The sequence below is a fragment of the Oreochromis niloticus genome, linkage group LG15 (assembly GCF_001858045.2).
Source record: "Oreochromis niloticus isolate F11D_XX linkage group LG15, O_niloticus_UMD_NMBU, whole genome shotgun sequence".
Lineage (NCBI taxonomy): Eukaryota > Metazoa > Chordata > Actinopteri > Cichliformes > Cichlidae > Oreochromis > Oreochromis niloticus.
The window spans coordinates 19,627,612-19,647,594 of record NC_031980.2 but is presented as its reverse complement, the minus strand read 5'-3'; the positions used below and the strand labels follow the sequence as shown (position 1 = coordinate 19,647,594).

General features: G+C 41.1%; 1 protein-coding gene across 1 annotated transcript in view; it reads right to left on the bottom strand.

The window, feature by feature from the left end:
- The window catches only part of afdna (afadin, adherens junction formation factor a), a 114,906-nt gene that overhangs the window by 69,656 nt on the left and 25,267 nt on the right, over positions 1-19,983 (bottom strand). The window contains 5 exon segments of the mRNA XM_025899205.1: positions 2,242-2,399; positions 4,179-4,333; positions 4,525-4,682; positions 6,000-6,112; positions 6,240-6,435. Coding sequence (XP_025754990.1) covers positions 2,242-2,399; positions 4,179-4,333; positions 4,525-4,682; positions 6,000-6,112; positions 6,240-6,435 — 780 coding nt within the window.

Sequence of the window (19,983 nt, the reverse complement as noted above, 5' to 3'; positions counted from 1 at the left end):
TATAATCTCTTAACCTGACACATTAACCATTACAACAAACAACAATATTGTGTAATCTCAGTCCCGCCCTACACACAAATGACTGATGTAATGTGGTTCAGGCTCCTTTAAGCCTCACAGATGAGGTCATTTAACTACATCTGACAAGACGACATCTCCAGAGAAGTCACAGGATGCAATACAGAGCTTAAAAAGAAGGTGACTGGACTTCTTTAAGTTCTTTGAAGATGTTTCACCTCCAAGAGACTTCTTGATTGTTTCACAGGATGAAAGATTAAAAACAAAAACAAAAAAAACTTAACCCAGTCGCCTTCTTTTTCAGCGCCTTAAACTATCATGACCTGGACAACTGAGAACCTACACAGACATGACGCAATACCTAGTTTTCAGCTCTCCAGAAGAGCTGGAGGCAGTGGTGGTTGTTAGTTTTTGATAGCTGTGCTTAGATTAATGCTCCCGTGATGCAGATAAGGAAAAAAAAGGACGAGTGGGTGGATAGTGTTTACCAGTTTCTGGTATTTCTCATTGTTGCCGACCTCCTGAACCCTGCACTTTAGGGTGAACTCGCACTAGGCACAGTCAGTGAATGTCCCAAACTCCCACACTGGCCTGTGCTCGAACAACACTTAACGATGCAGACCCAAGGATGAGTCAGTCTGCCTCCGCCTCTAAACACATCACTCCATTTTGCACACTGTCCTGTCAAAAATGTGTTAATTACTTAAGGCAATTTTTACACAGCCAGCTGTCACTGAGGAAGTATTGGAGATCTGTGCAGGGAGTTTAGCTGAACTGTGCTGGACACACCTTTTCAACAGGCCAGACCTCACAGCAGTAACACTAGTCAAAGGAAAAGCTCCAAACACACAACAGCTAACAAGTTAGCTCAGCTGAAAAGGGAAACTAGTGAGCTTGTTACTAGTTACGATGTGCTATCAATGTCAATTATGAGATCACATGGCCTCTGTACAATGTAACCATATGAGGGCTGTGCAGTTTTGGTAAAGCAAAGCACGCTGATGAGTTACTTTTCTAAGTAGACAACCCTGTAATGTAACAGATCACTTTAAAATAGTAACAACACTGTAAAGTGAAAAGGTACCTTTAAAAGTAACCCTACCTGTGTGTGTGTGTGTGTGTGTGTGTGTGTGTGTGTGTGTGTGTGTTACTGTCTCTGGAGGATCTTCCAGTGTATTGGCAGTTGTTTTATACGACTGGCAAAAGCTGAGAGGACAGATAGGAGACAGGCTGTGAGCCAAGTTCACGTCACAGTCTCTCACACACACACACACACACACACACACACACACACACACACACACACACACACACACACACACACACACACACACACACACACACACACACACACACACACCTTAGAGCATCTGCTGCTACTGTGGCACTCAGTCTGAAAGTAACTGAGTTGCATTCCTTAAGCTTTCCTTTTCAATCTGCCGTTCCTGTGAAGTGGGCATGGATTTTTTTTTCTAACTTTTATTAGTCATCTTTATTTAAAAAGGGACCAAAAATCTTTATGGCAAAATGTGCCTTAAAGGTGGGATATATAGCAGGCTCCTCTACTGGAAGCTGTTACAGTGTTTACTGACAGCAGTGGTGACCCTTGTGGCACTGACAGTGAACTTAACTTTCCACAGCCTCTCAGGAGGATGATAAAGGTGTTTATTACTGAATTCGGAGCGTGGAGGTTGTATAGTGCAGAGAAATAGGATTAACGGTGTAACAATTCTCAGACGACAACAGAAATGGCGATACAAATGTCCAATCTCACGATGAGTTCCATGTGGAACTGTTAAAGTATGCTAGTCTGGCAAAACGGAAACATGGTTTTGGAAACATTACACCTCTAACCATGAAGATCAAATATGAGCTGTGAACATCACGCAGTGTACTCAAAAATAAAATCACATATTAAACTGTGACAAAGAGCTCAAACTCTGTTACTGTTAACGTGGGTTTGATGGAATTTGCTGCAGCTGGAGGAACTAAACCTAATTTAACTCGATTTTAATTTTAGCGAGAACAAAGCAGATTTTATGGTGTTGATGGATGTGTTTACTGGGAGCGTGAGAAGGTGGCAAGATGGGTTTAGTGATTTTTAAAGACAGAAGGATTTGTGTGTGTGTGTGTGTGTGTGTGTGTGTGTGTGTGTGTGTGTGTGTGTGTGTGTGTGTGTGTGTGTGTGTGTGTGTGTGTTGTGGTGAGAGAAAGCAAACTTACCCGAGCAATGCAGTACTCTTTGGGGTTCTCCTTCTCTAGTCCATACTTCTCCAGAGCCTCCACCACAGCAAAGTCAGCTGTGTCCCTCGTGGAGAGGAGGATGGTTTTATACGGGATATTGGGCTTCAGACTGTCAGCGTATATCCTCAAAGTGCCTCCTGCAGAGACAGAGTGTGTTAGTTCTGAATGCAAAAGCACTAAATACTGTTTCACACCTAGTTCTAGTTTTTTATTTCAGTGAACTTAGGTGTATTTTTCCACATTTACTGCATTTTTACTGCATTTAATATAGCCAATGTAATGGTGCTAGCAGACTCCCACTTTTCAAACTTCTGTCAGTTCTCGGGCTCTCATTTCTGTCTGCTTTACCTGGACTTTAAACTTTCTTGCGTACACTTTTAGATGAGTTTGGGGAAAAGCAATAAATGTAATGCTTATAACAACTTTCATCTGGTGGAACATGTAGCCATGTAATGGGGACGTGTCAACTGAAAATGATCACCTTTGTAAATCCCACAAAAGAAGGCTTCAGCAGAACAAAAAGGATTTTCATTACATAAAATAAGGGTTTTGTTGTGTTTTTTTTAAAATAGCGCTTTCTGCTGGGAGAACGTCACTGTCTAACCACCGGCCGTCCTGCCTCACCGGCTGCATGTGCATGCGGACAGCGGTTTGAGCCGTTTTTAGAGCCGTTTCACTCGTCCATCTGTCTGTCTGGCAGAGTGATTAGGTAATGCCTGAGTCACACGCTGAACCAGTCAGCATGTTTGTTTCATTCATTCGGCACGTCCCCGACGTATGTCTGTGTGCGTAAACATGTCAGCGTGAGACGCTCCAACGGCATATGGCACTTCTGGGAAGCAGCTGATGTGGGTGTGAGTGATTAGCGATGAGCAGTGAAAACAATTCACTAATAACAAAAAGTGGGCCGCTAATCCGCATGTTATATAAACACCACTCAAGCAGATGTGCACACCTGGATTCACAGAATTTAACTTGCTTTCTCATGCCCTGCCACACCAGATAAGGAGCCGCAGTGAACTGCAACGTTCAGGTCACGCTGCAGATTATCTCCAGGGTTCACGTCAGGTTTCCTTTAAGCCACACAAGGACATTCAGACTTGTTTTGGAGCCAATCCGGGTCCCTCTCTGGCTGTGCCATTTGGGTTTGTGACATAAAAAGTCAGTATTCACAGCTGATTTTCATATTTAGGTCAATTTACTGTTTACTCCAACAAATATCATCATGAATTTTAACATTTAAGATTCTGGGGTTTTTGCAGTTACTCTGACCTTGGATTGAATTTGTTGGAACATTAACTCCTGGGAAGATGGTGGCAACACACACCTGAACACTCCAAACCAGAGGTGCTCATACTTGTTGATGATCAGTGAATTTGTCCATTTGATTAGCAGCACTTGGCTGCTACTTGCCCTCTTAAGTCCTATGGAAGCTGTGACTGTGGACTCTAGAGTCCTGTGCTCTCTTTTCCGCATGACTGTAACAATATATCACATTAGCCTTTGATGTTGACGGTCTCATTATTTTAAAGTAATGCCACCTGTAAAATGGCCACGTGAGCCAATGTGTTCTGACTTCAGCAAAAACTTAAATACACAAGGGATCATTAAACATACTGTCCTCTGAGCTCCGTCTCTTGTCTCATCATTAAAAAGTGAAACAAAACACTTTAACACTTCTACATTTTGGATCTAATGGCACTATATGCTTTTTAATTTTAACATAAATGAGGTGCAGGCTTTCTAATTGGGAATGAATGTGTTTGTTATACATCTATTGGTTTTTCCTCTACCCACCCCTGAACTAATACACCTACGAGACTAGGCACAGTTGGTAATCCGAGCTCATGTTGGGATTAGGAGAAAAGGGTCTGAATAAACTCGTAAACAAGGTATTTGCAAATTCTAAGAAGTACCTGAGTCTGGCCTCCCATCGCTGCTCATGAACTCCTGCATGCGTTTCTCCAGTTTCTGCTGGCGTCTCCTCTTCATCACCACCTCTGGGTTGGAGATCGTCCTGGTAAAGCTGGTCTCCGGCATGTCTTTATAAACCTCTGCTGCCAGGTTATCTCTAAACCAAAGAATAAATGGGACAGAAAAAGAAATGCAGGAAAAAAAGGAGTCAGATGAAGGAACAGAAAGGTCAAAAGTTTAAATCACTATTCTGTCATTTTCTGGAGTGTTCTGTGCTTTTCCTCGCATTAAGGAAAAGAAAAAGAATCTCTGAGGACTGTCAGGATGTAAGATGAATGAGTGTGTTACCCGTCCTCGCGACTCAGTGTCTGATCGTCTCCATCAGGGATTCTGGCGAATTCCTTCTCCCTCTTCTTTTCCTTCTTCTTCTCCTTCTTGGACAGAGTCCTCTTGAAGTTCTGTATCACACCGTCCTTCTCCTTCTCGGGCCCATTACTCTGACTCTTCTAGAAAAACAAGAGAGTGAGGCTGAGTGAGAAACTGCTATAGATGCACTCATTTGTGGGTGAATAAGTGGCACATGAGCAAAGTGAGCAAGGAAAAGAAGAAAATCTTCAGCATCTTTGTGACATTCGAGAACACCAAAATGTCCAAATTTGACTGAGGGCCAACAAGGACTTTTAAAACCCACTAAAACCTGAGCAAAACGCCTCTTACAAGTTCAAATAGAGACACTGCAGTGCTCACCACAGGCTGTTAAATTAAGACAAATGAATTATCAAGAAGCATAATCAGCTGTCTGCCCAGTAGGCCTCTCATCCAGAGGTTGGACGTCAGTTCCCCATTCTAAGACTGGTAATTGCTATCATGCTCTGCATCGTCAGTGAGCAGGAAGACGTAAACTACACCTCCACCTGCTCCAGGTTCAGATCAGAGTGGTCAGTGAAAATCTCACCACCTCTTATCACAAATAGTACTGATTAGTGTCCGTGTAAACAATAATACATTCCACTTTTAAAGCACAAAAACTTTTGGGAGGCTGGATGAGGCTGTTGGTAGAGCGATTTTTTTATGCACATTGAGTCGCCGAAAATTGAGTCGTACACTTCACAGATTTTTACGCTTCATCATTTTCTAATTTTTTTTTATTACATTACAAATTAAAAATGCATCATTTATTATCATTAAAATCGGTTAGGGTTAGTGGGATAAAGATATGAAAACTATAGAAAAGATCACAGTTTGAAAAGACAACCTGAAGAAGCAGCTGAAAGATATTAAGGACCATAAGTGTAACCTGGGAGCAAGCCAGCTGGTACAAAACATGAGAGCAAATGAAAAATACCAAGAAAATAAAAAAGGAGGGTTGCTAAATATACCTGAGCAGCTTGCTGAAGTAAAGTCTGTGTAGGAAACACTATGTTGCATTTAAAGGCAGCATCACATATAGAAGTAGCTTCCCTATTGGAAAATGAAGCTGATTACAAGTCCTTAGCCAGTGAGCATACCTTTTCAGTTTTTAAAGCCAAATCAGACACTCACTTGTCACATTTGGTTTCAAAATACCTGGATGGCAACTTTGAAAGCCCTTCATTAACCAAGCGGCATCCATCCTTTATATACAGTCTGATTATATTCTAGTGGCAACTGGTGGCTTTCCAATGCGCATTTGTATCTTTGGGATCTTGAAGAGCTAAACAAAGTGATTTAAAATGATTTGTTTTTCCTTGACAGGCTACGGATGAATGGAAGAATAATTCATCTCGCTAGTAAGCTTAATGATTAACAGTGAACACTTGGACCAAACAGTCAGAGCAGCTGACCTTGGGCAGGATGTCGTTCTCATTCTTCAGGACAAAGCGTCCTTCTCTGTCGTCTTTGTTCCAGTTCAGCTGCACAACAAGAGGCTTCTCGTCCAGATCCAGCTGACGCTCTTCTAACACAGACACAGAAAGACCGTTTCACCTGAGAGCCATCCATTTCCTACTCTACATTTTTACGATTAATTTGATTCTGTAAAGTCTGTCGCGCTTTTCCTTGCAACAGAAATCTGTGGGACTCACCGCCACTGACATGGACCTCGTACAAGGAGTATTTTGGTGAGGACAGCATCCTCATGTCTGGTCTGAACTTCTCTGCTAACGTTTCAATGACGTCCTGCGTTGTCGCTGTGCTGGATACTCTGATGCACTTGGTAGCAAAGTTACCGGCGACCCGGTCCTGGAAGTAGAACCTCATCACGCCATGGAACTCCAGGTCCTTTTAGAAAAAACACAGGAAGAGAGTCACTAATTCTGTTTATACAAGCCGCAAATTACAAAAATAAACCAAACATCTACATTCAACACAACTGCATTTACATGCAGAGCATAAACAAATACTTGGATGTTAACATTGAAGACTGAAAAAAAATAGGGCATAAACAGTAGCTCAGACTTATTATTAATGCAGGACGGCGCTCTTAAGGTGGCTGCTCAGCAGCCTCGACTGTGGCGGGAGAGCAAAAAAGCAAGGCTGGCTGAGATCCAGAGAGCAGAGTGTGTCAGCAGGTTGTGCGACGACAGGAAAAGAAGGCTGATCAGTTATTCACCGATATGGACTGTCAGCCCACATGCATCAAGTTTTGAGCACAACAATTTACTTCAGTGACACCAGTTCTTAAATAGACAAGATGAATGTTCCCATCCAAATATCACATTAAATACTGAAGATGTCACAACCATGAGGCATGTCATTTCAGAAAAACTTTCAAGTATACGTGTGAAGTATATTTGAGGTCACAAGTGAGCGTAATAGGTCCCTTTAAAGCAATTCAACACAGATTAGTTCCAGTTTACTTTGAATTAAATCTTTACTTAAAGTCATTTGTATATAACTGGTACCAAATGTTATTTCCAGGAACCTTCCTGATCTGCACACTGATTTAATGTGTTCCAACTTACTTATCTACTCTACCTCAGCACACTGCAGATCTAAGGAAACCTCTCCAGAACACACACACAGTCTGTGTTACACAGCTACCCAGGGCTATTTTCTCTACATGTGTACAAATTCACTGCCTACATGTAAACATTTCCTTTCCATCTGCTACAGAGTGTACTACAGAACAAGAATGTGTTAAACCTGATGTATGTATGCAACGCTGTGCTGACGCAGCAACTGTAGCTCGCAGCCTGTGCGCACACATGCATATGTTATGGCTCAGCAGTAAATCTGGCCTCATATTTCATCATAACCGCCACCAGAGAAAGATCTTAGGTATTCAGGAGCTTGCCAACATTGCATAGCTAGTAGCCGCTATTACTCTGAAAAAGTAGGTGATTGTATCTCACTCTAGGGGACAAAAACAAATTGAAAGCGAGAGACAAACCTGTAGAAAGATATTTAAGTAATATGAAGGCAGCTATGAACACACAAAGCCATATGTAGTTTCTCACAGACACTGATTGGTTTGTGGCATCATGGGAGGATGCATGCCTTCTTAAGTTCAGCATTAAATATTGCCACTTTAAGGTGAATGCCATGACAAGTGGATGAACCTGTGGAACAAAACTGCTCATAACTGGTGGTTTTCAGTGAAACAGAACGCAGATACTACTCGAGCACCATGGTCCAAGTAACGTTTCATGAATAGTGATGTCATTTTTAGAGAACCAATTGGTCAGGAGGTTACAGTTATATATATTCTCAGAGGACAGAGTAAGCACTGAGAGAGTGTGTCTTTAAGGTTTACTTCATAAGAAATTGTTACATTTTATTATGGCAGGAAAGATGTTGTGTCTTCACTGTGGATCTCCTAGACCGCAGATATCTTTTCTGTCAGCATGCCAACAAAACAACTCACATGCCAGCTTCTAATAGGGGATGCAAACAAACAAATTCGAGCATTTAATCTGAGGCTGAGGAGCGTGTGCAGAAAGACTTAAAACAAAAGATTCAACTACACTGATTCTGCACAGTTTGTGGACTTTGTTCCATATAGAAAAAACAGGAAAATAGAAAAGTGGCCGACAGAAGTGAAAATGTTCCCGCCTCTTTCTAACTCGTCACCTCTACTTCCCCGTCGAGTGGAAACACTGAGAACAGTTTCGATAGGCAAGGGTGGAGTCGGGAATGTGTGCGCGTTGTGATTTACTGCTGGAATGTGGGTCATCGAGGGCTGCCGTTGTCAAGCTTGCGTAACTGTTGGTTACAGTTACCGTGGAGACACTGAGGTTCAAACAAGGCCCAGCTTAGAGCGAGCGGTGGATAATTAACACACTGGTCGGTACAACCGCAGACACCTTCTAGGGCCACTGGGAACGGTTAAGGGCAGCCACGTGTAGTTCAAGTTCAATGCACCTCCAGATGATGGTGCATTCCTGCAAAGTCTCATCTCAGCCATCTACACCCCCACGTTTGCTAAAATAATCCAGCCCTAAACTCCTGAAACTCATAATCTTAAAGTTGTGGACCAGTACTGACATTGCGTCCACTCATTTCCACAAGTTTCCAAGAGGGAGGGGATTTAATTAACTCCAACCAATCACAAGAGACCACAGCAGCAGAACCTAACATCAGCTCAATTTGCACCACGGACACATTATCAGAACACATTATTGTACAGAGAGTACACAGTTCATGTGTACCTCCTAAACACAATGTTTGGTTGCACAATAACTACACCATGTATTACAATGAATTCATATTCAGTATTATAGTTATGTTTTTTTTGTTCATTTTTATACCTGCAATGTAAAACACAAAAAACATCTTACTAAGTCAGAAGAACTACTTTAATCAATTACTTTTTAATTAATTGAGATAAACTCTTGAAGTCAAGCTGTCGAACATTTTAGATACAGAGCCACAAGTGAGCAGGCGCCTTCATGTTGTCCCTCGCTTGACTTTTGTTGCCATGATGCCAGGTCTCTTGGAAATTAGATTTTTAATCTCAATGAGATTTTTTTTACCTGGATAAATAAAGGACTAATAAAAAAAAAAAACATCCTGAATACTTGCAATAAGGACTGCTCGCAAGCTCGATCCGGTAGCGCCATGGCTGTGAATTTGGGCTAGCAGCACTCGCACAATGGCACAGCTGCAGACAGTTTACAACTAAGTTTATGCACCTTTCTCCCCCCAACCGTCAATGGTTTGATCTACAAACTGCACACAACTACACATTTAAATAATTTGTAAATCACACTCAGCTTTCAGAATCCCTTTACTTTAATAGTTTAAAAACCAACAGCGTATACAGTAAAACAACTAGTAAGGCTAAAAGCTCCGTCTCTAGTGTGCTGGGTGATAATCTGTATATAGTCAACACTCATACTTCCATGCCAACACACTTGTTCTGCAGGAAACCTAAAACTGGACTGAAGTGAACACAGTTCAGCACGTTCTTCCATTTTTTTTTCCAATGCCATCCTGTCTACGTGCCACAAAAAGGCACGAGGTGGCTGTGTGAATATCAGTTCCCAGCTTCATAGACCTGACATGAGTGCAGATTTAATCCGGTGTGTAAGCACGTCTTCTTTAAGATCAACTCTAAACTTAATTTTGTGACCCATTTCAAGCACTTACTTCGCTAAAATAATATAATGTGCAATTATTTTTATCTTTTCAGTTACTACAACCTGGCGACCCTGACTTTGAGGCTGAGGAATGTTTCAAAAACCGATATAGTGAATTTATGGAGGAAAAATTATCTTTGATATTATTTTTGGAAAGAAAAGGGAAGAAGGCCAGGCAAAGGAGACAATTCTTAGACACAGGACTACTGTTACTTTATTGTCCTCCACAGTTGACAATTGTCTTGGATCAAACCAGATTAGAGGAAACATTACAATAAAAAAAATAAAATTTAGGCAAAAATTCAAACATTTCAAATAAAAGAGCAGAACGGGAACAAATGGCTCCATTTATGCCTCTGCAGCTTTCACTCCAATAATCCCCAACAGCTTTTTCCTATTTTCTTCCATATTTCAGAGACAGCACATGGTTTGAGTGGAAATGCTAATGCAGCAGTATACCAACAAACAACAGCCCGGATAAGAGCTGCTGCGCTCCGCCTGTCAAACGCACGCAGTCCCACATTTCCAGTCGAGTGATGGCAGAGAGGTATCAGCTGAGGTTTAGGGGAGTCTTTGATGTTGCACTAGTTCTGTCAGCGTGTTTATATATGCTGGGTCGACATATGCTCTATGTACACAAATTAACTAATGCCATGTAATTACTGCATGTTAGACCATATGTGGCACTACAGAAGTTTGTGCATCTGTGTAAAATTCCCTTTCTTCACTGTGTCAAGCATCAGGGAATGCTCGCGTACACAGAGTGAGTGTAATGCAGGCCAATACCATAGATAGCTGTCAAGTTTTCAATTTATTAAGCCCCTTCAATTCTCACACAAATAGCAGATGAGCTATATCAGACTTTAGTTGTCTCTAGTTTTGATCTTTGGTAGTGTCCTTGTCATTACTGATAGCATTCAGGTTGCACGGGTAGTCTGGCTCCTCCAGGGTGGCATGAGAAAGTTTGTGTCCAACAAAGACTCAAGAATGTGGACGCAATACTGTCTTATATGAGAGCTGGACAGGGTTATTGATAGGCAACAACACAGCACCAGGACTATATCTACTTTTTCCCTCCTTTATTACCATCTTGCTACAAAACCCAAACAAACCCTTTGTTTGCAGGAGTGCAATATTCCTAATATGTTGTGCAAAAACACTGATACATATTTAGAATATGTACGGAGGCTCGTCTCTATAAAATAGGCTGTTTTTATCATCACTTTGTTATTTTAGTATATGTGGCAGTAAATCCTCCTCCTCCCTTTGTGTTAGCATTGGATAAAATCACAATGTCCTTATTAGAAGTGAAAACTCAAAGTAATTTAGTCACTGCAAGCTGTAGTATTTCTCTACTAAACAATCTCTCACACGCTCATACTGCGTGAGAGATAACCTGGATTTTCAAATCCAACTGACTAGCAGCTCAGGGTCAAAGGTCTCTAAGGGAAGAGTTCGAAGGTCACGTCTTTGTTTGCATGTGTAAGTGAGTTTACTTCACACTGTGGCAGTTTTATAAAAAAAAAAAAAAAGCTCCCGCTTGGTGCTTGTCTCACGTGTGGGAGAAGTGGATTAAACTTTAAGCCAAATGTAGTGTCATTACCGTACAATACTATAAATAAATAAATGATAGAGGAAATACTTCACCCTTTTAAAATAAACAACGTTTTCACAGGGTATTAGCCAAGTAATTTTGTACCTTTGAATATCAGTATGTAAGCACTTTGAATAAAACCAAAAATATGTTCATAACCCTAAAGTAATATTCAGAAACAGTCACATTAGAACTACAGACCTAAAGCAAAAAGCTGATGTCTTGTAACTACTTCTTTTGGCTGCTCCCTGATTTAACTCCACCCACCCTCTCTCTTGCACCCTCTTCGGACACACCAACCCTCAGCATGCCCTCTCAGTAAATCCATGAATCTTCTCTTTGGCTTTGCTCTTTTTTTAAATGCCTCATTCCTAATTCTGCTTGGATAAGTACAAGTTAACCCCCTGCAGTGACGGTATTCTAAGAGGGACAACAGGGCGATCTGGACTATTAGGAAGACGGTCCAGACCTACCATATTGGTCTGTTGGCAAATAAGATGACAGGAAGGAATTTAAAACTTTATTAAAACATTTCATTATTTTAATGGCACAACAGTAGGAAATAAAATCAATAAAAAAAAAAAAACATGTTCAAAACAATCCTGTAAATCTTCCTGCTTGCAAAAGATTTTTGATGAGCACACGTTTGTCCAGTGCTGCCTGAGGTCAAACAGTAAACTGGAAGCATGTTGTACAGGATGTTACAGCCTCTCTAATACTCATCATTAACTCAGTGTGCACCCTCAGCAGAAGTTATGAAACAGTACTTCCACTTTCTGTACACAAGGGTCAATGGTACACAATCCAAGAAAAGAAAAACAAAACAAGTCAGTGTCAGGAGAGCTTCTGAGGTCATTAACCTGAAGGTTGCTTAAAAAATACAAAAAAACAGCAAAAAGATCATTTGTCTAAAAATCATCTCTATTGATGTGGAATACAGTGGAAACTCTTGGCTCCGGAGTGGCAGGTGATGTTGTCCATCACATCATAAACCATTTATAATTTTTACAGCATGATAAGAAACAGCAGAAATTAATGCAAAATGAAAATAAAAATTTAAAGGACTATTTCCCCCCACTTATTAATTTATTTTCATAAAGTTTGGAAGAAAATTGTTTTTGTAATTACATTTATTTATCGCTCAGTCCTGACTGAATACATGCATCCTTAACTATCAGCTTGCTAATAGTTACTCTTAATGATTAACCCACGTTCACATTACACATATGAAAACCAATTATTTATATAATTTGTGTGCACGCTTTCAGGCTGCTAGTATAACACAACATGGAGTGACTATGAGTTAGCCAGTCAAAAACTTTGCTTTTCTCCACCTAATGGTAATGGACTTTCATCAAACGTTTCAACAGACTGCTCGTGCTTTCATCAGGTTTGCTTGTAAACAGCAGTGTCAGCATCGACTCCAGTAAAGTGCAACCACACTTTTTAGCACTCAATTCTCTCCACCTTCCTCACAAAGACTGGGGTTAGGCAAAGTTGCCCCTCCCTGACAAACAAAGGGAAAAACTCTCTACTGAGAAGTAAATAGGGAGCATGCATCATAGATTCAAGTCTTAAACAGTAACAGAGGTGGTCAGATCAAATGCGAGAGATAACTTATGTACCGGGACCCATTTAACACCGGGTTTGGGTACCCATTCCTACTGACACCATCATGTCTCACTTTCTTATCATCTTTCACATCTATTTCTCACCATTCTCCCAAGTAAAAGCAGCACGGCCTCCGGAGCCTTCTTAAATCTGCCCTAAATAAATGCAGCTACAGTGTGTGTGTGTGTCTGTGTGTGTGTGTGTGTGTGTGTTTGTGTTAGTGTGAGAGATAAACTTGTGGGGGAGTGGTGGGTAGGAGGTTATCAAGTGCTAAGGAAACTAACCAGACCTCCACGTAAACCACTCCTGGGCTCTGATGTGACTCTGCTGTGCTGAGACTGAGCAGAGCTGCTGTCTAAAGATAACAGAGATACCACACAGTACTCGGGATAAGATGGACACCATTCACAACCGTGCAAGTAAACGATTCCATACTCCTGGTTCCCATCTTTAAATTCTCTGATGAATCCATTGGCTGCAGGCAAACACCAAGATCTAAATGAGATCTCAAACTCGTTATTCCCAATGATTTACAGGAAGAACTCGATATAAATGCTGTTGCTAAAAATACAAATCATCCATGGCTCATTGGTTTAAATGCTTGGGTTGTCTTGAAACGAACATTATTCCAAAATATCATTTAGAAAAGGTGTGATGCCACAGTGCTGACATAACAAAAAATATAAAGCACTCCAAAAAAATCCACAGTTGAAATCTAGAGGAGAAACCACAAAGTTATTAAATGAAAAGCCAAGTTTAAGGCCAACATGCACAGCTCAAACCAGTACATGAGTTGCTCGGCGTCAACTTAGATCCCAGAGAATGCCATGAAGAAACTTTTGAAAAGTTTATTTCCAAGCACCACTTTTTTCCAAGCTTTTTACTTAAAGGTATAAAACTGTTAATGGGAACAGTAGGTTTAGTATGGTAAGTCAACACCGCAGTAGGTCAACTACGAAACTGGTGTCCTGCTGAGCCTAATCCACTGCTGGAAACTCTTTGTAGACTCAAAATAACTACCTGGAGTTGTTATGAACATGACTGCCGGGAATGAAACTTGTTTCTAAAAGGACTTTAATAATATATGTTGTCATGTATGATTTTGATGTCTGGATAATTTTCTGTGTGTAGCAGTTTTAATTAAAATGCTTTTGTTGCACGTCTCTGTGGCGTGGAAACCAATCCAGAGAGACGTGCAACAAAGACCCCCAGCTGGCATCCAATCTCTGTTATAGAGCAGCAGTCCCCAACCTTTTTTTGCGCCACGGACCGGTTTATGCCCGACAATATTTTCACGGACCTTTAAGGTGTCACGGATAAATACAACAAAATAAAACTAGTGCCGGTACCGAAAAAAAGAAGATTTATTCATAACACACGTGAAAAGACCCAGGAAAACCGAGTTAACGATAAAAACGATAACAAAATAACGCTGAAACCCGATAAAAACCCTGAAAACCATACATTTCACACCTGAGCCTCAACTCTCGCGGCCCGGTACCAAACGACTCACGGACCGGTACCGGTCCGAGGCCCGGGGGTTGGGGACCGCTGTTATAGAGCGTGTATCTTTGACACTAGGACACCTCAGAAAACACTTTTGACACCAAATGTAACCCGAGGACACCAGCATTTCATATTTGTTACCCTTTTTATCTGAATGGAAAACATGCAGGTGTGCACTTGAACACACCTGTCATATAAACATCTTGCAGACAGTAAGAGCAGGGCACCATTTCCTGAGCTTGGCTTTATTATACATCTGCTGCACAAGTAAGCAGTCATTTCAGCTGGCTCTGTCTGATCTCAATTTGGGGAGGCTCATGCTCACAGGGATGGGATAGAACTGCAATATGAAAACAATTACAGGCAATAAAATGTTTCCCATTACCTGGTCATGGCCAATTTAAGGTCTCAGATAAATTCTAAGGAGTCTAAGGACAAGATCTCACCCTCTATTGTCTTTCTGAATTTGGCATTGAGGAACTTTTTGGGATAAAACTGCACACTTATCACTAGATTTGCAGGCTTAAAAAAAAAAAAAAAAAAAAAAAAAAAAAAACCTCATTCTAGGCAGCATGTGTCCCTGGTTTGGACGGCTTACAGCTAAGCTGCTATGCTGCTGGACTTCAAAACCACAGCTCTGATCCCCACCCTAAAATACAAATAAACAAAAACAAAAGTGCTTAACACTGTGATTTCACCCTCTCTCATACTGCAGTCGTGTTTATAATTAAATACCAATACTAGCAAACCAGAAAAAGGTTAAACCCCTAGTTTCCATGGAGACACTGAAACTTAAATTTGGATTTTTTTAGTTTTTGGCACTGAAACGATGAATTTGAAGTAGGGAGGAGAGGAGCTTTCTGGGTGATGGCTGTTTGAAAATGAGAACAGATTCCAGCTGCTGTGCATCATACACACACACGAACATGAGCCTAATAAAATGAACTGAATTCCTGAGTCAATATTGTTGCAGCCCCACCTGCAGAAACATGGGGGGATTTCTCCCTAAGCCCGTGTCTAAGGTCAGCTGGACCGAGGTTTTTAAGGCAGACGTGGGGAGGGGAAAGTCATCCGAGCGGAGACATTTCAAAGACTTCACAGCATACCAAAGAAGAATAAAAGACATGAGGAGAGGGAGAGAGGTGAAGACGAGAAACCCTGAAGCAGGAGAATTACTTTCCCATTCCTTTAAATAGCCATGGGATGTGAGGCTTACACCGCATTATCCTTGATATCAAATATCTCACTGATACTTGCGGTTGCAGATGTAATATCAGAAATCCCATCCTCTCCTACTTTTCTTCCCCCACTTGAACACAAGTTAAGGGCACACCCTCAAGCAAGCTCTCGATAAGTGTAAGAATAAAGCTCAGTAATAAATGTTTAAGACCTGTTTTGATGGTGCACTTAAATTTAAGAACATTTTAACAACTTGTTTTCAGGGATAAACGCGACATGCTGTATATTGGGCCGTTTTGTAGGTCCATCAAAGGAGGAGAACAAGATGTCCAAAAAGCAAAGCCGTGGGTCACATGAAGAGATAAATCCTCATTTAACTGCTGAGCTGGAGGGCAGAGCAAAAGATTAAGCAAAAGTGCCAGAAATGCACCACTTGTCATTCCAAATGTGTGGAAAGAAACAGAGTAACTCAGAATAACAACGCTGTAAATATGAGTGTTTCCACACACTTGCATCTCACTTAGGTGGGCTGCCCAGGTATATTTTGCAATTTGTATTTATTGTATACATTTAGATTTAGTTTTCTCTATTAAAATGCAGGGAAATATTTGTCAGGGGTAGTTATTACAATATAAACAGCTAATCAGTAGCCACAAACGTTTAAGTCTCCCTAAGCTTAATGTGCAAGGATTCGAACTGAAGACATTTCCAAAATGTTTTTATTTTTATTTTCACATCCTTGAAAACAATCAGCTGGTTCTGCTTTGGAAATCCAATGCAAGCTACACAGCTACTCTGGCAAGAACCTGTGTTAGGCAGGTTGGAAATCTATTGGAAACATTTGCTGTACAGTGACTCTGGAATAACTTCTCTACAAAACAAAAACATTCATTTTTGTCAAACATCAAATGCAACTGGGTAGTTTAGAAGTTTGTTAGGAGGCAGGATTTAAGAAATTTGGAATAAAGTATAAAGAGACATGAATGACATGCTGACTCAGTTATGTAGACATCACAGGTCTCAAGAAACACTCCACCAATGTCTACACAAACGCCTTCCTCCAATCCAAAAGCAGCAGTGAAATGCCTTATTTCAAGGCAGGAATTCGGCACATAGAGCACCACCATTTGATTATGTAATGCAGAACTGTTGCTGATTTACTGCTGACCTCTAACTTTAGAGAGAAACACACAAAACCCTAAATGACCCCTGTTGGGATTAAACTTTCTGACCAATCAGGTGATGGGCGCTTAAAAAAAGTTACATTTTCAAACTACTAATAAATCAAAGCTGACAGCATTAAACTGGAATGACTGTACGGTTGTAGAATTTCCTGCAGAGCAAAAACAAACTGAACCACCAGGAAAAACAAAGCCGTGCAGCTGAGGTCTGTTGTCCTGAATGAATGACTAAAAGCACACATTTCCTCTGTGGCTGCAAAGAAAGGCCTCTTTGTTTCAGGTGAGTTTCTGCTTCGGTATCGGGCCGTCCAGCCTCCACCCCCCATCCATCCTGCCCACCCAGTCATTCTGACTGAGTAAAGCATTGTGGGAAGGTATGGCATAAATTTTCTGGACTTGTGCAGTAATGCCTGGCCAGAAATCAGACCTGCTCAGCGCCTCAACGCCTCCATCAGCAGCCCACAAGGATCAAGGCTGGCAGAAAACGGCACAGCCACCAAAGGGAAATGACAGTGTGCAAGGTAACAACCCACCTCAAGGCTGCTAAGGCTGACGAGTTTGTGTCCAGTGTCATTTTTATGGACGTGGGTACAAAAGTGAACTCCACAGGTTAAGGGGGCAAAACAAAAAAACAAAAACAAAAACAAAAAACAACCTCACAAGATAATCATGATAAAAATGGATTTTCCTTTGCTTTTGGCATTATTACTGCAAAGTTCTCATTTGACTTTGCTGTAAATGTGAGAGGTGTGCTTGATTTACTATGTACAGGGCTTTCACTCTTCCCTAAGAAAAAAAACAACTCATTTACTTCAAATGACAGAAAGAGTTTGGTCAACAAAGCTATCTAGAGCAAGGTCTACATAGCTGAGCCCTTCAAAGTGTCATTGTTACCGGTGTCCTTGTGAGGTGGGCTTTATGGCTAAAAACATTTGCTAATCAGGATCTAGCTCTTGCTAGATCCTGGTAATCAAACAATATTGGAAATGTTGCTGAACTCTGTGACACTTTGCACAACATGCCAAACAAACAGGTTATATCATTAGATCACCGAGCTTGGCTAACTTAGGAGCAGAAACTTGCCTTCTATGCACGTTAAATTCCACACACCTTTGCAGATTGACAGTCCAACCTGTCAATCTGCCTACCTACTGTATAATACTGCTAAAGTGATGCCAATCCACCAGCATACATCTGGCATTCATCACCTGGTCAGACACTTTCAAACAGTCCTGTGACAGTCTGCCTGCTACCCGTTCAGATGCAGCACTCATTTAAAGTTTCTCTCAGAGGCGATGTTTGTTTTGCTTGGCATTGTGTTATTATCCAATGTCTTCCAACAGCTGACACATTTGGCACTTAAACTGCAACAACAATATATGGTTGTCACCAAAATCTCACAGCGTACCTGGACTTGCTTCAACACACTATTTGTGAACCAACTTGAACTATGGAAACTGACTTGTCTATGTTTAAGGAATGGGCACTATTCTATATTCCATATAAGACGTGTGGCCTGCTAGCGTTACCTGCCATAGTTTGAACTAGACTTTTCTTTTTAAGTTCCAACACAAGACTTTCTGATGGTTGCTGTCGGCTTCTGTTTTTGTGCAGCAACATCTAATCTCACCAGCAGGAGAAAGAAGGAGCGGGCATCAGTTGTACCGTTCATCAGACAGAAGCCGTAAAAACAGGCATAACCTTAAGATGCACAACTTTAAGATTGTTCAAACATGACCTTAGTGGGATTTAATGCAAGATTAAAATCATCTTAACACATCAGAAATTAGTAAATACAAAAATGACTTCTGTTAAAACAAATTAAAAGCAACAGCATGACGAGTGCAGTGCAATTATGTTGGTGTGCAGTTGGAAAAACTGCTGAGGCAAAGCGTAAAAAGCATGAACGAAGCTTAATTTGCTATAAAAGACTTTTCACAATAGACTAAAAAAGAGAGAGGATGGAAAAACTGAGCCACTTTCGTCATAAAGAAGGTGAAAATTGGGCATAAATGCTTTCTGCTAATATGACCCTGCATAAAATCAAAGTGGAGTCTTTCTGCATTTGTAAACAGAACCCATGGTTAAGAGAATTTACTGCATTTTCATATTCCTTTGGCACTAAATTACTCAAACCTCAACACAATGAAAGCTGGCCTGCATGTGTGCTATAAAAACAGCAACATGGGTTTTTGTCCTATCACTCTAAACTCTGGTGGAAACATTTAAAGCAAGACTCAAAAACTAACTGGATAATGAGAGGAAGCATTCACTTCTGCTCCATTTACTGATATTTTTGCTCTCATTCACAGTAACTACAAAGGAGGAGAGAGAAAGAGGAGGGGAGGTAGAACAGAGACTCCAGAAACAGCCAGAAAGGTCACACATGCTCTTCGCTGTGTTTGTGTGCTGTGTGTGTATATATAAGAAAGATCAATAAGAGTCTGCAGCAGTTTACAGGGGGGCTGGTTAAACACTGTACCTTGTGATCAGGGCTATGAAGTTACACGCAAATACACATACATGTGCACACACAAACGTGAGTGTGTGACCTTAACAGGAATATCTGAAGGTCCCAGCATGCAGAGAATAGAGAAGCACTCTTAAGAAACCAGCGTGCACACACACAGAGCACACGACACGCTGACAAGCACACTCGGGATGAGCCGCTGAATTATGCAGGTCCGCCCACATCTTGCTCTCACAGCCTTGGAGTGACTTTGGTGCAGAGCAGGAGGGAGGAAGTGGCGACAAACTATCAGAGTGACCAACAGACCAAAACAGTCTGTCCATGCAGATCGAGCTGATCAGTAAACAACCTGATAAACCAACAGAGACTGCCTGAGAATCCCATGAACTATGTTTCAGCCAATCCAGGATGTATTCGTCCAGCCAAAATTACACCCAAAGTGCCCACATCTTTTAGCACAGGAAGTTATTTTTGTCCATTTTCCACCGTATCTAAAATCATGGAAAGATTAGGGGAAATTAGGCCAAACAAGAAAAACTTTATTGCACATTTCACACACACAAAGCATGAGCTACCACAGTGCGCAGCCTCAACTTTACAGATAGATTTTACAGAAAGCAAGAAAATTAGAATTAGTTTTAACACTATTGCTAGAGACCCAGGAAAAAACCAGTCTGATCCAAGTAACCTGAGGGGGTTGAGAGCTTT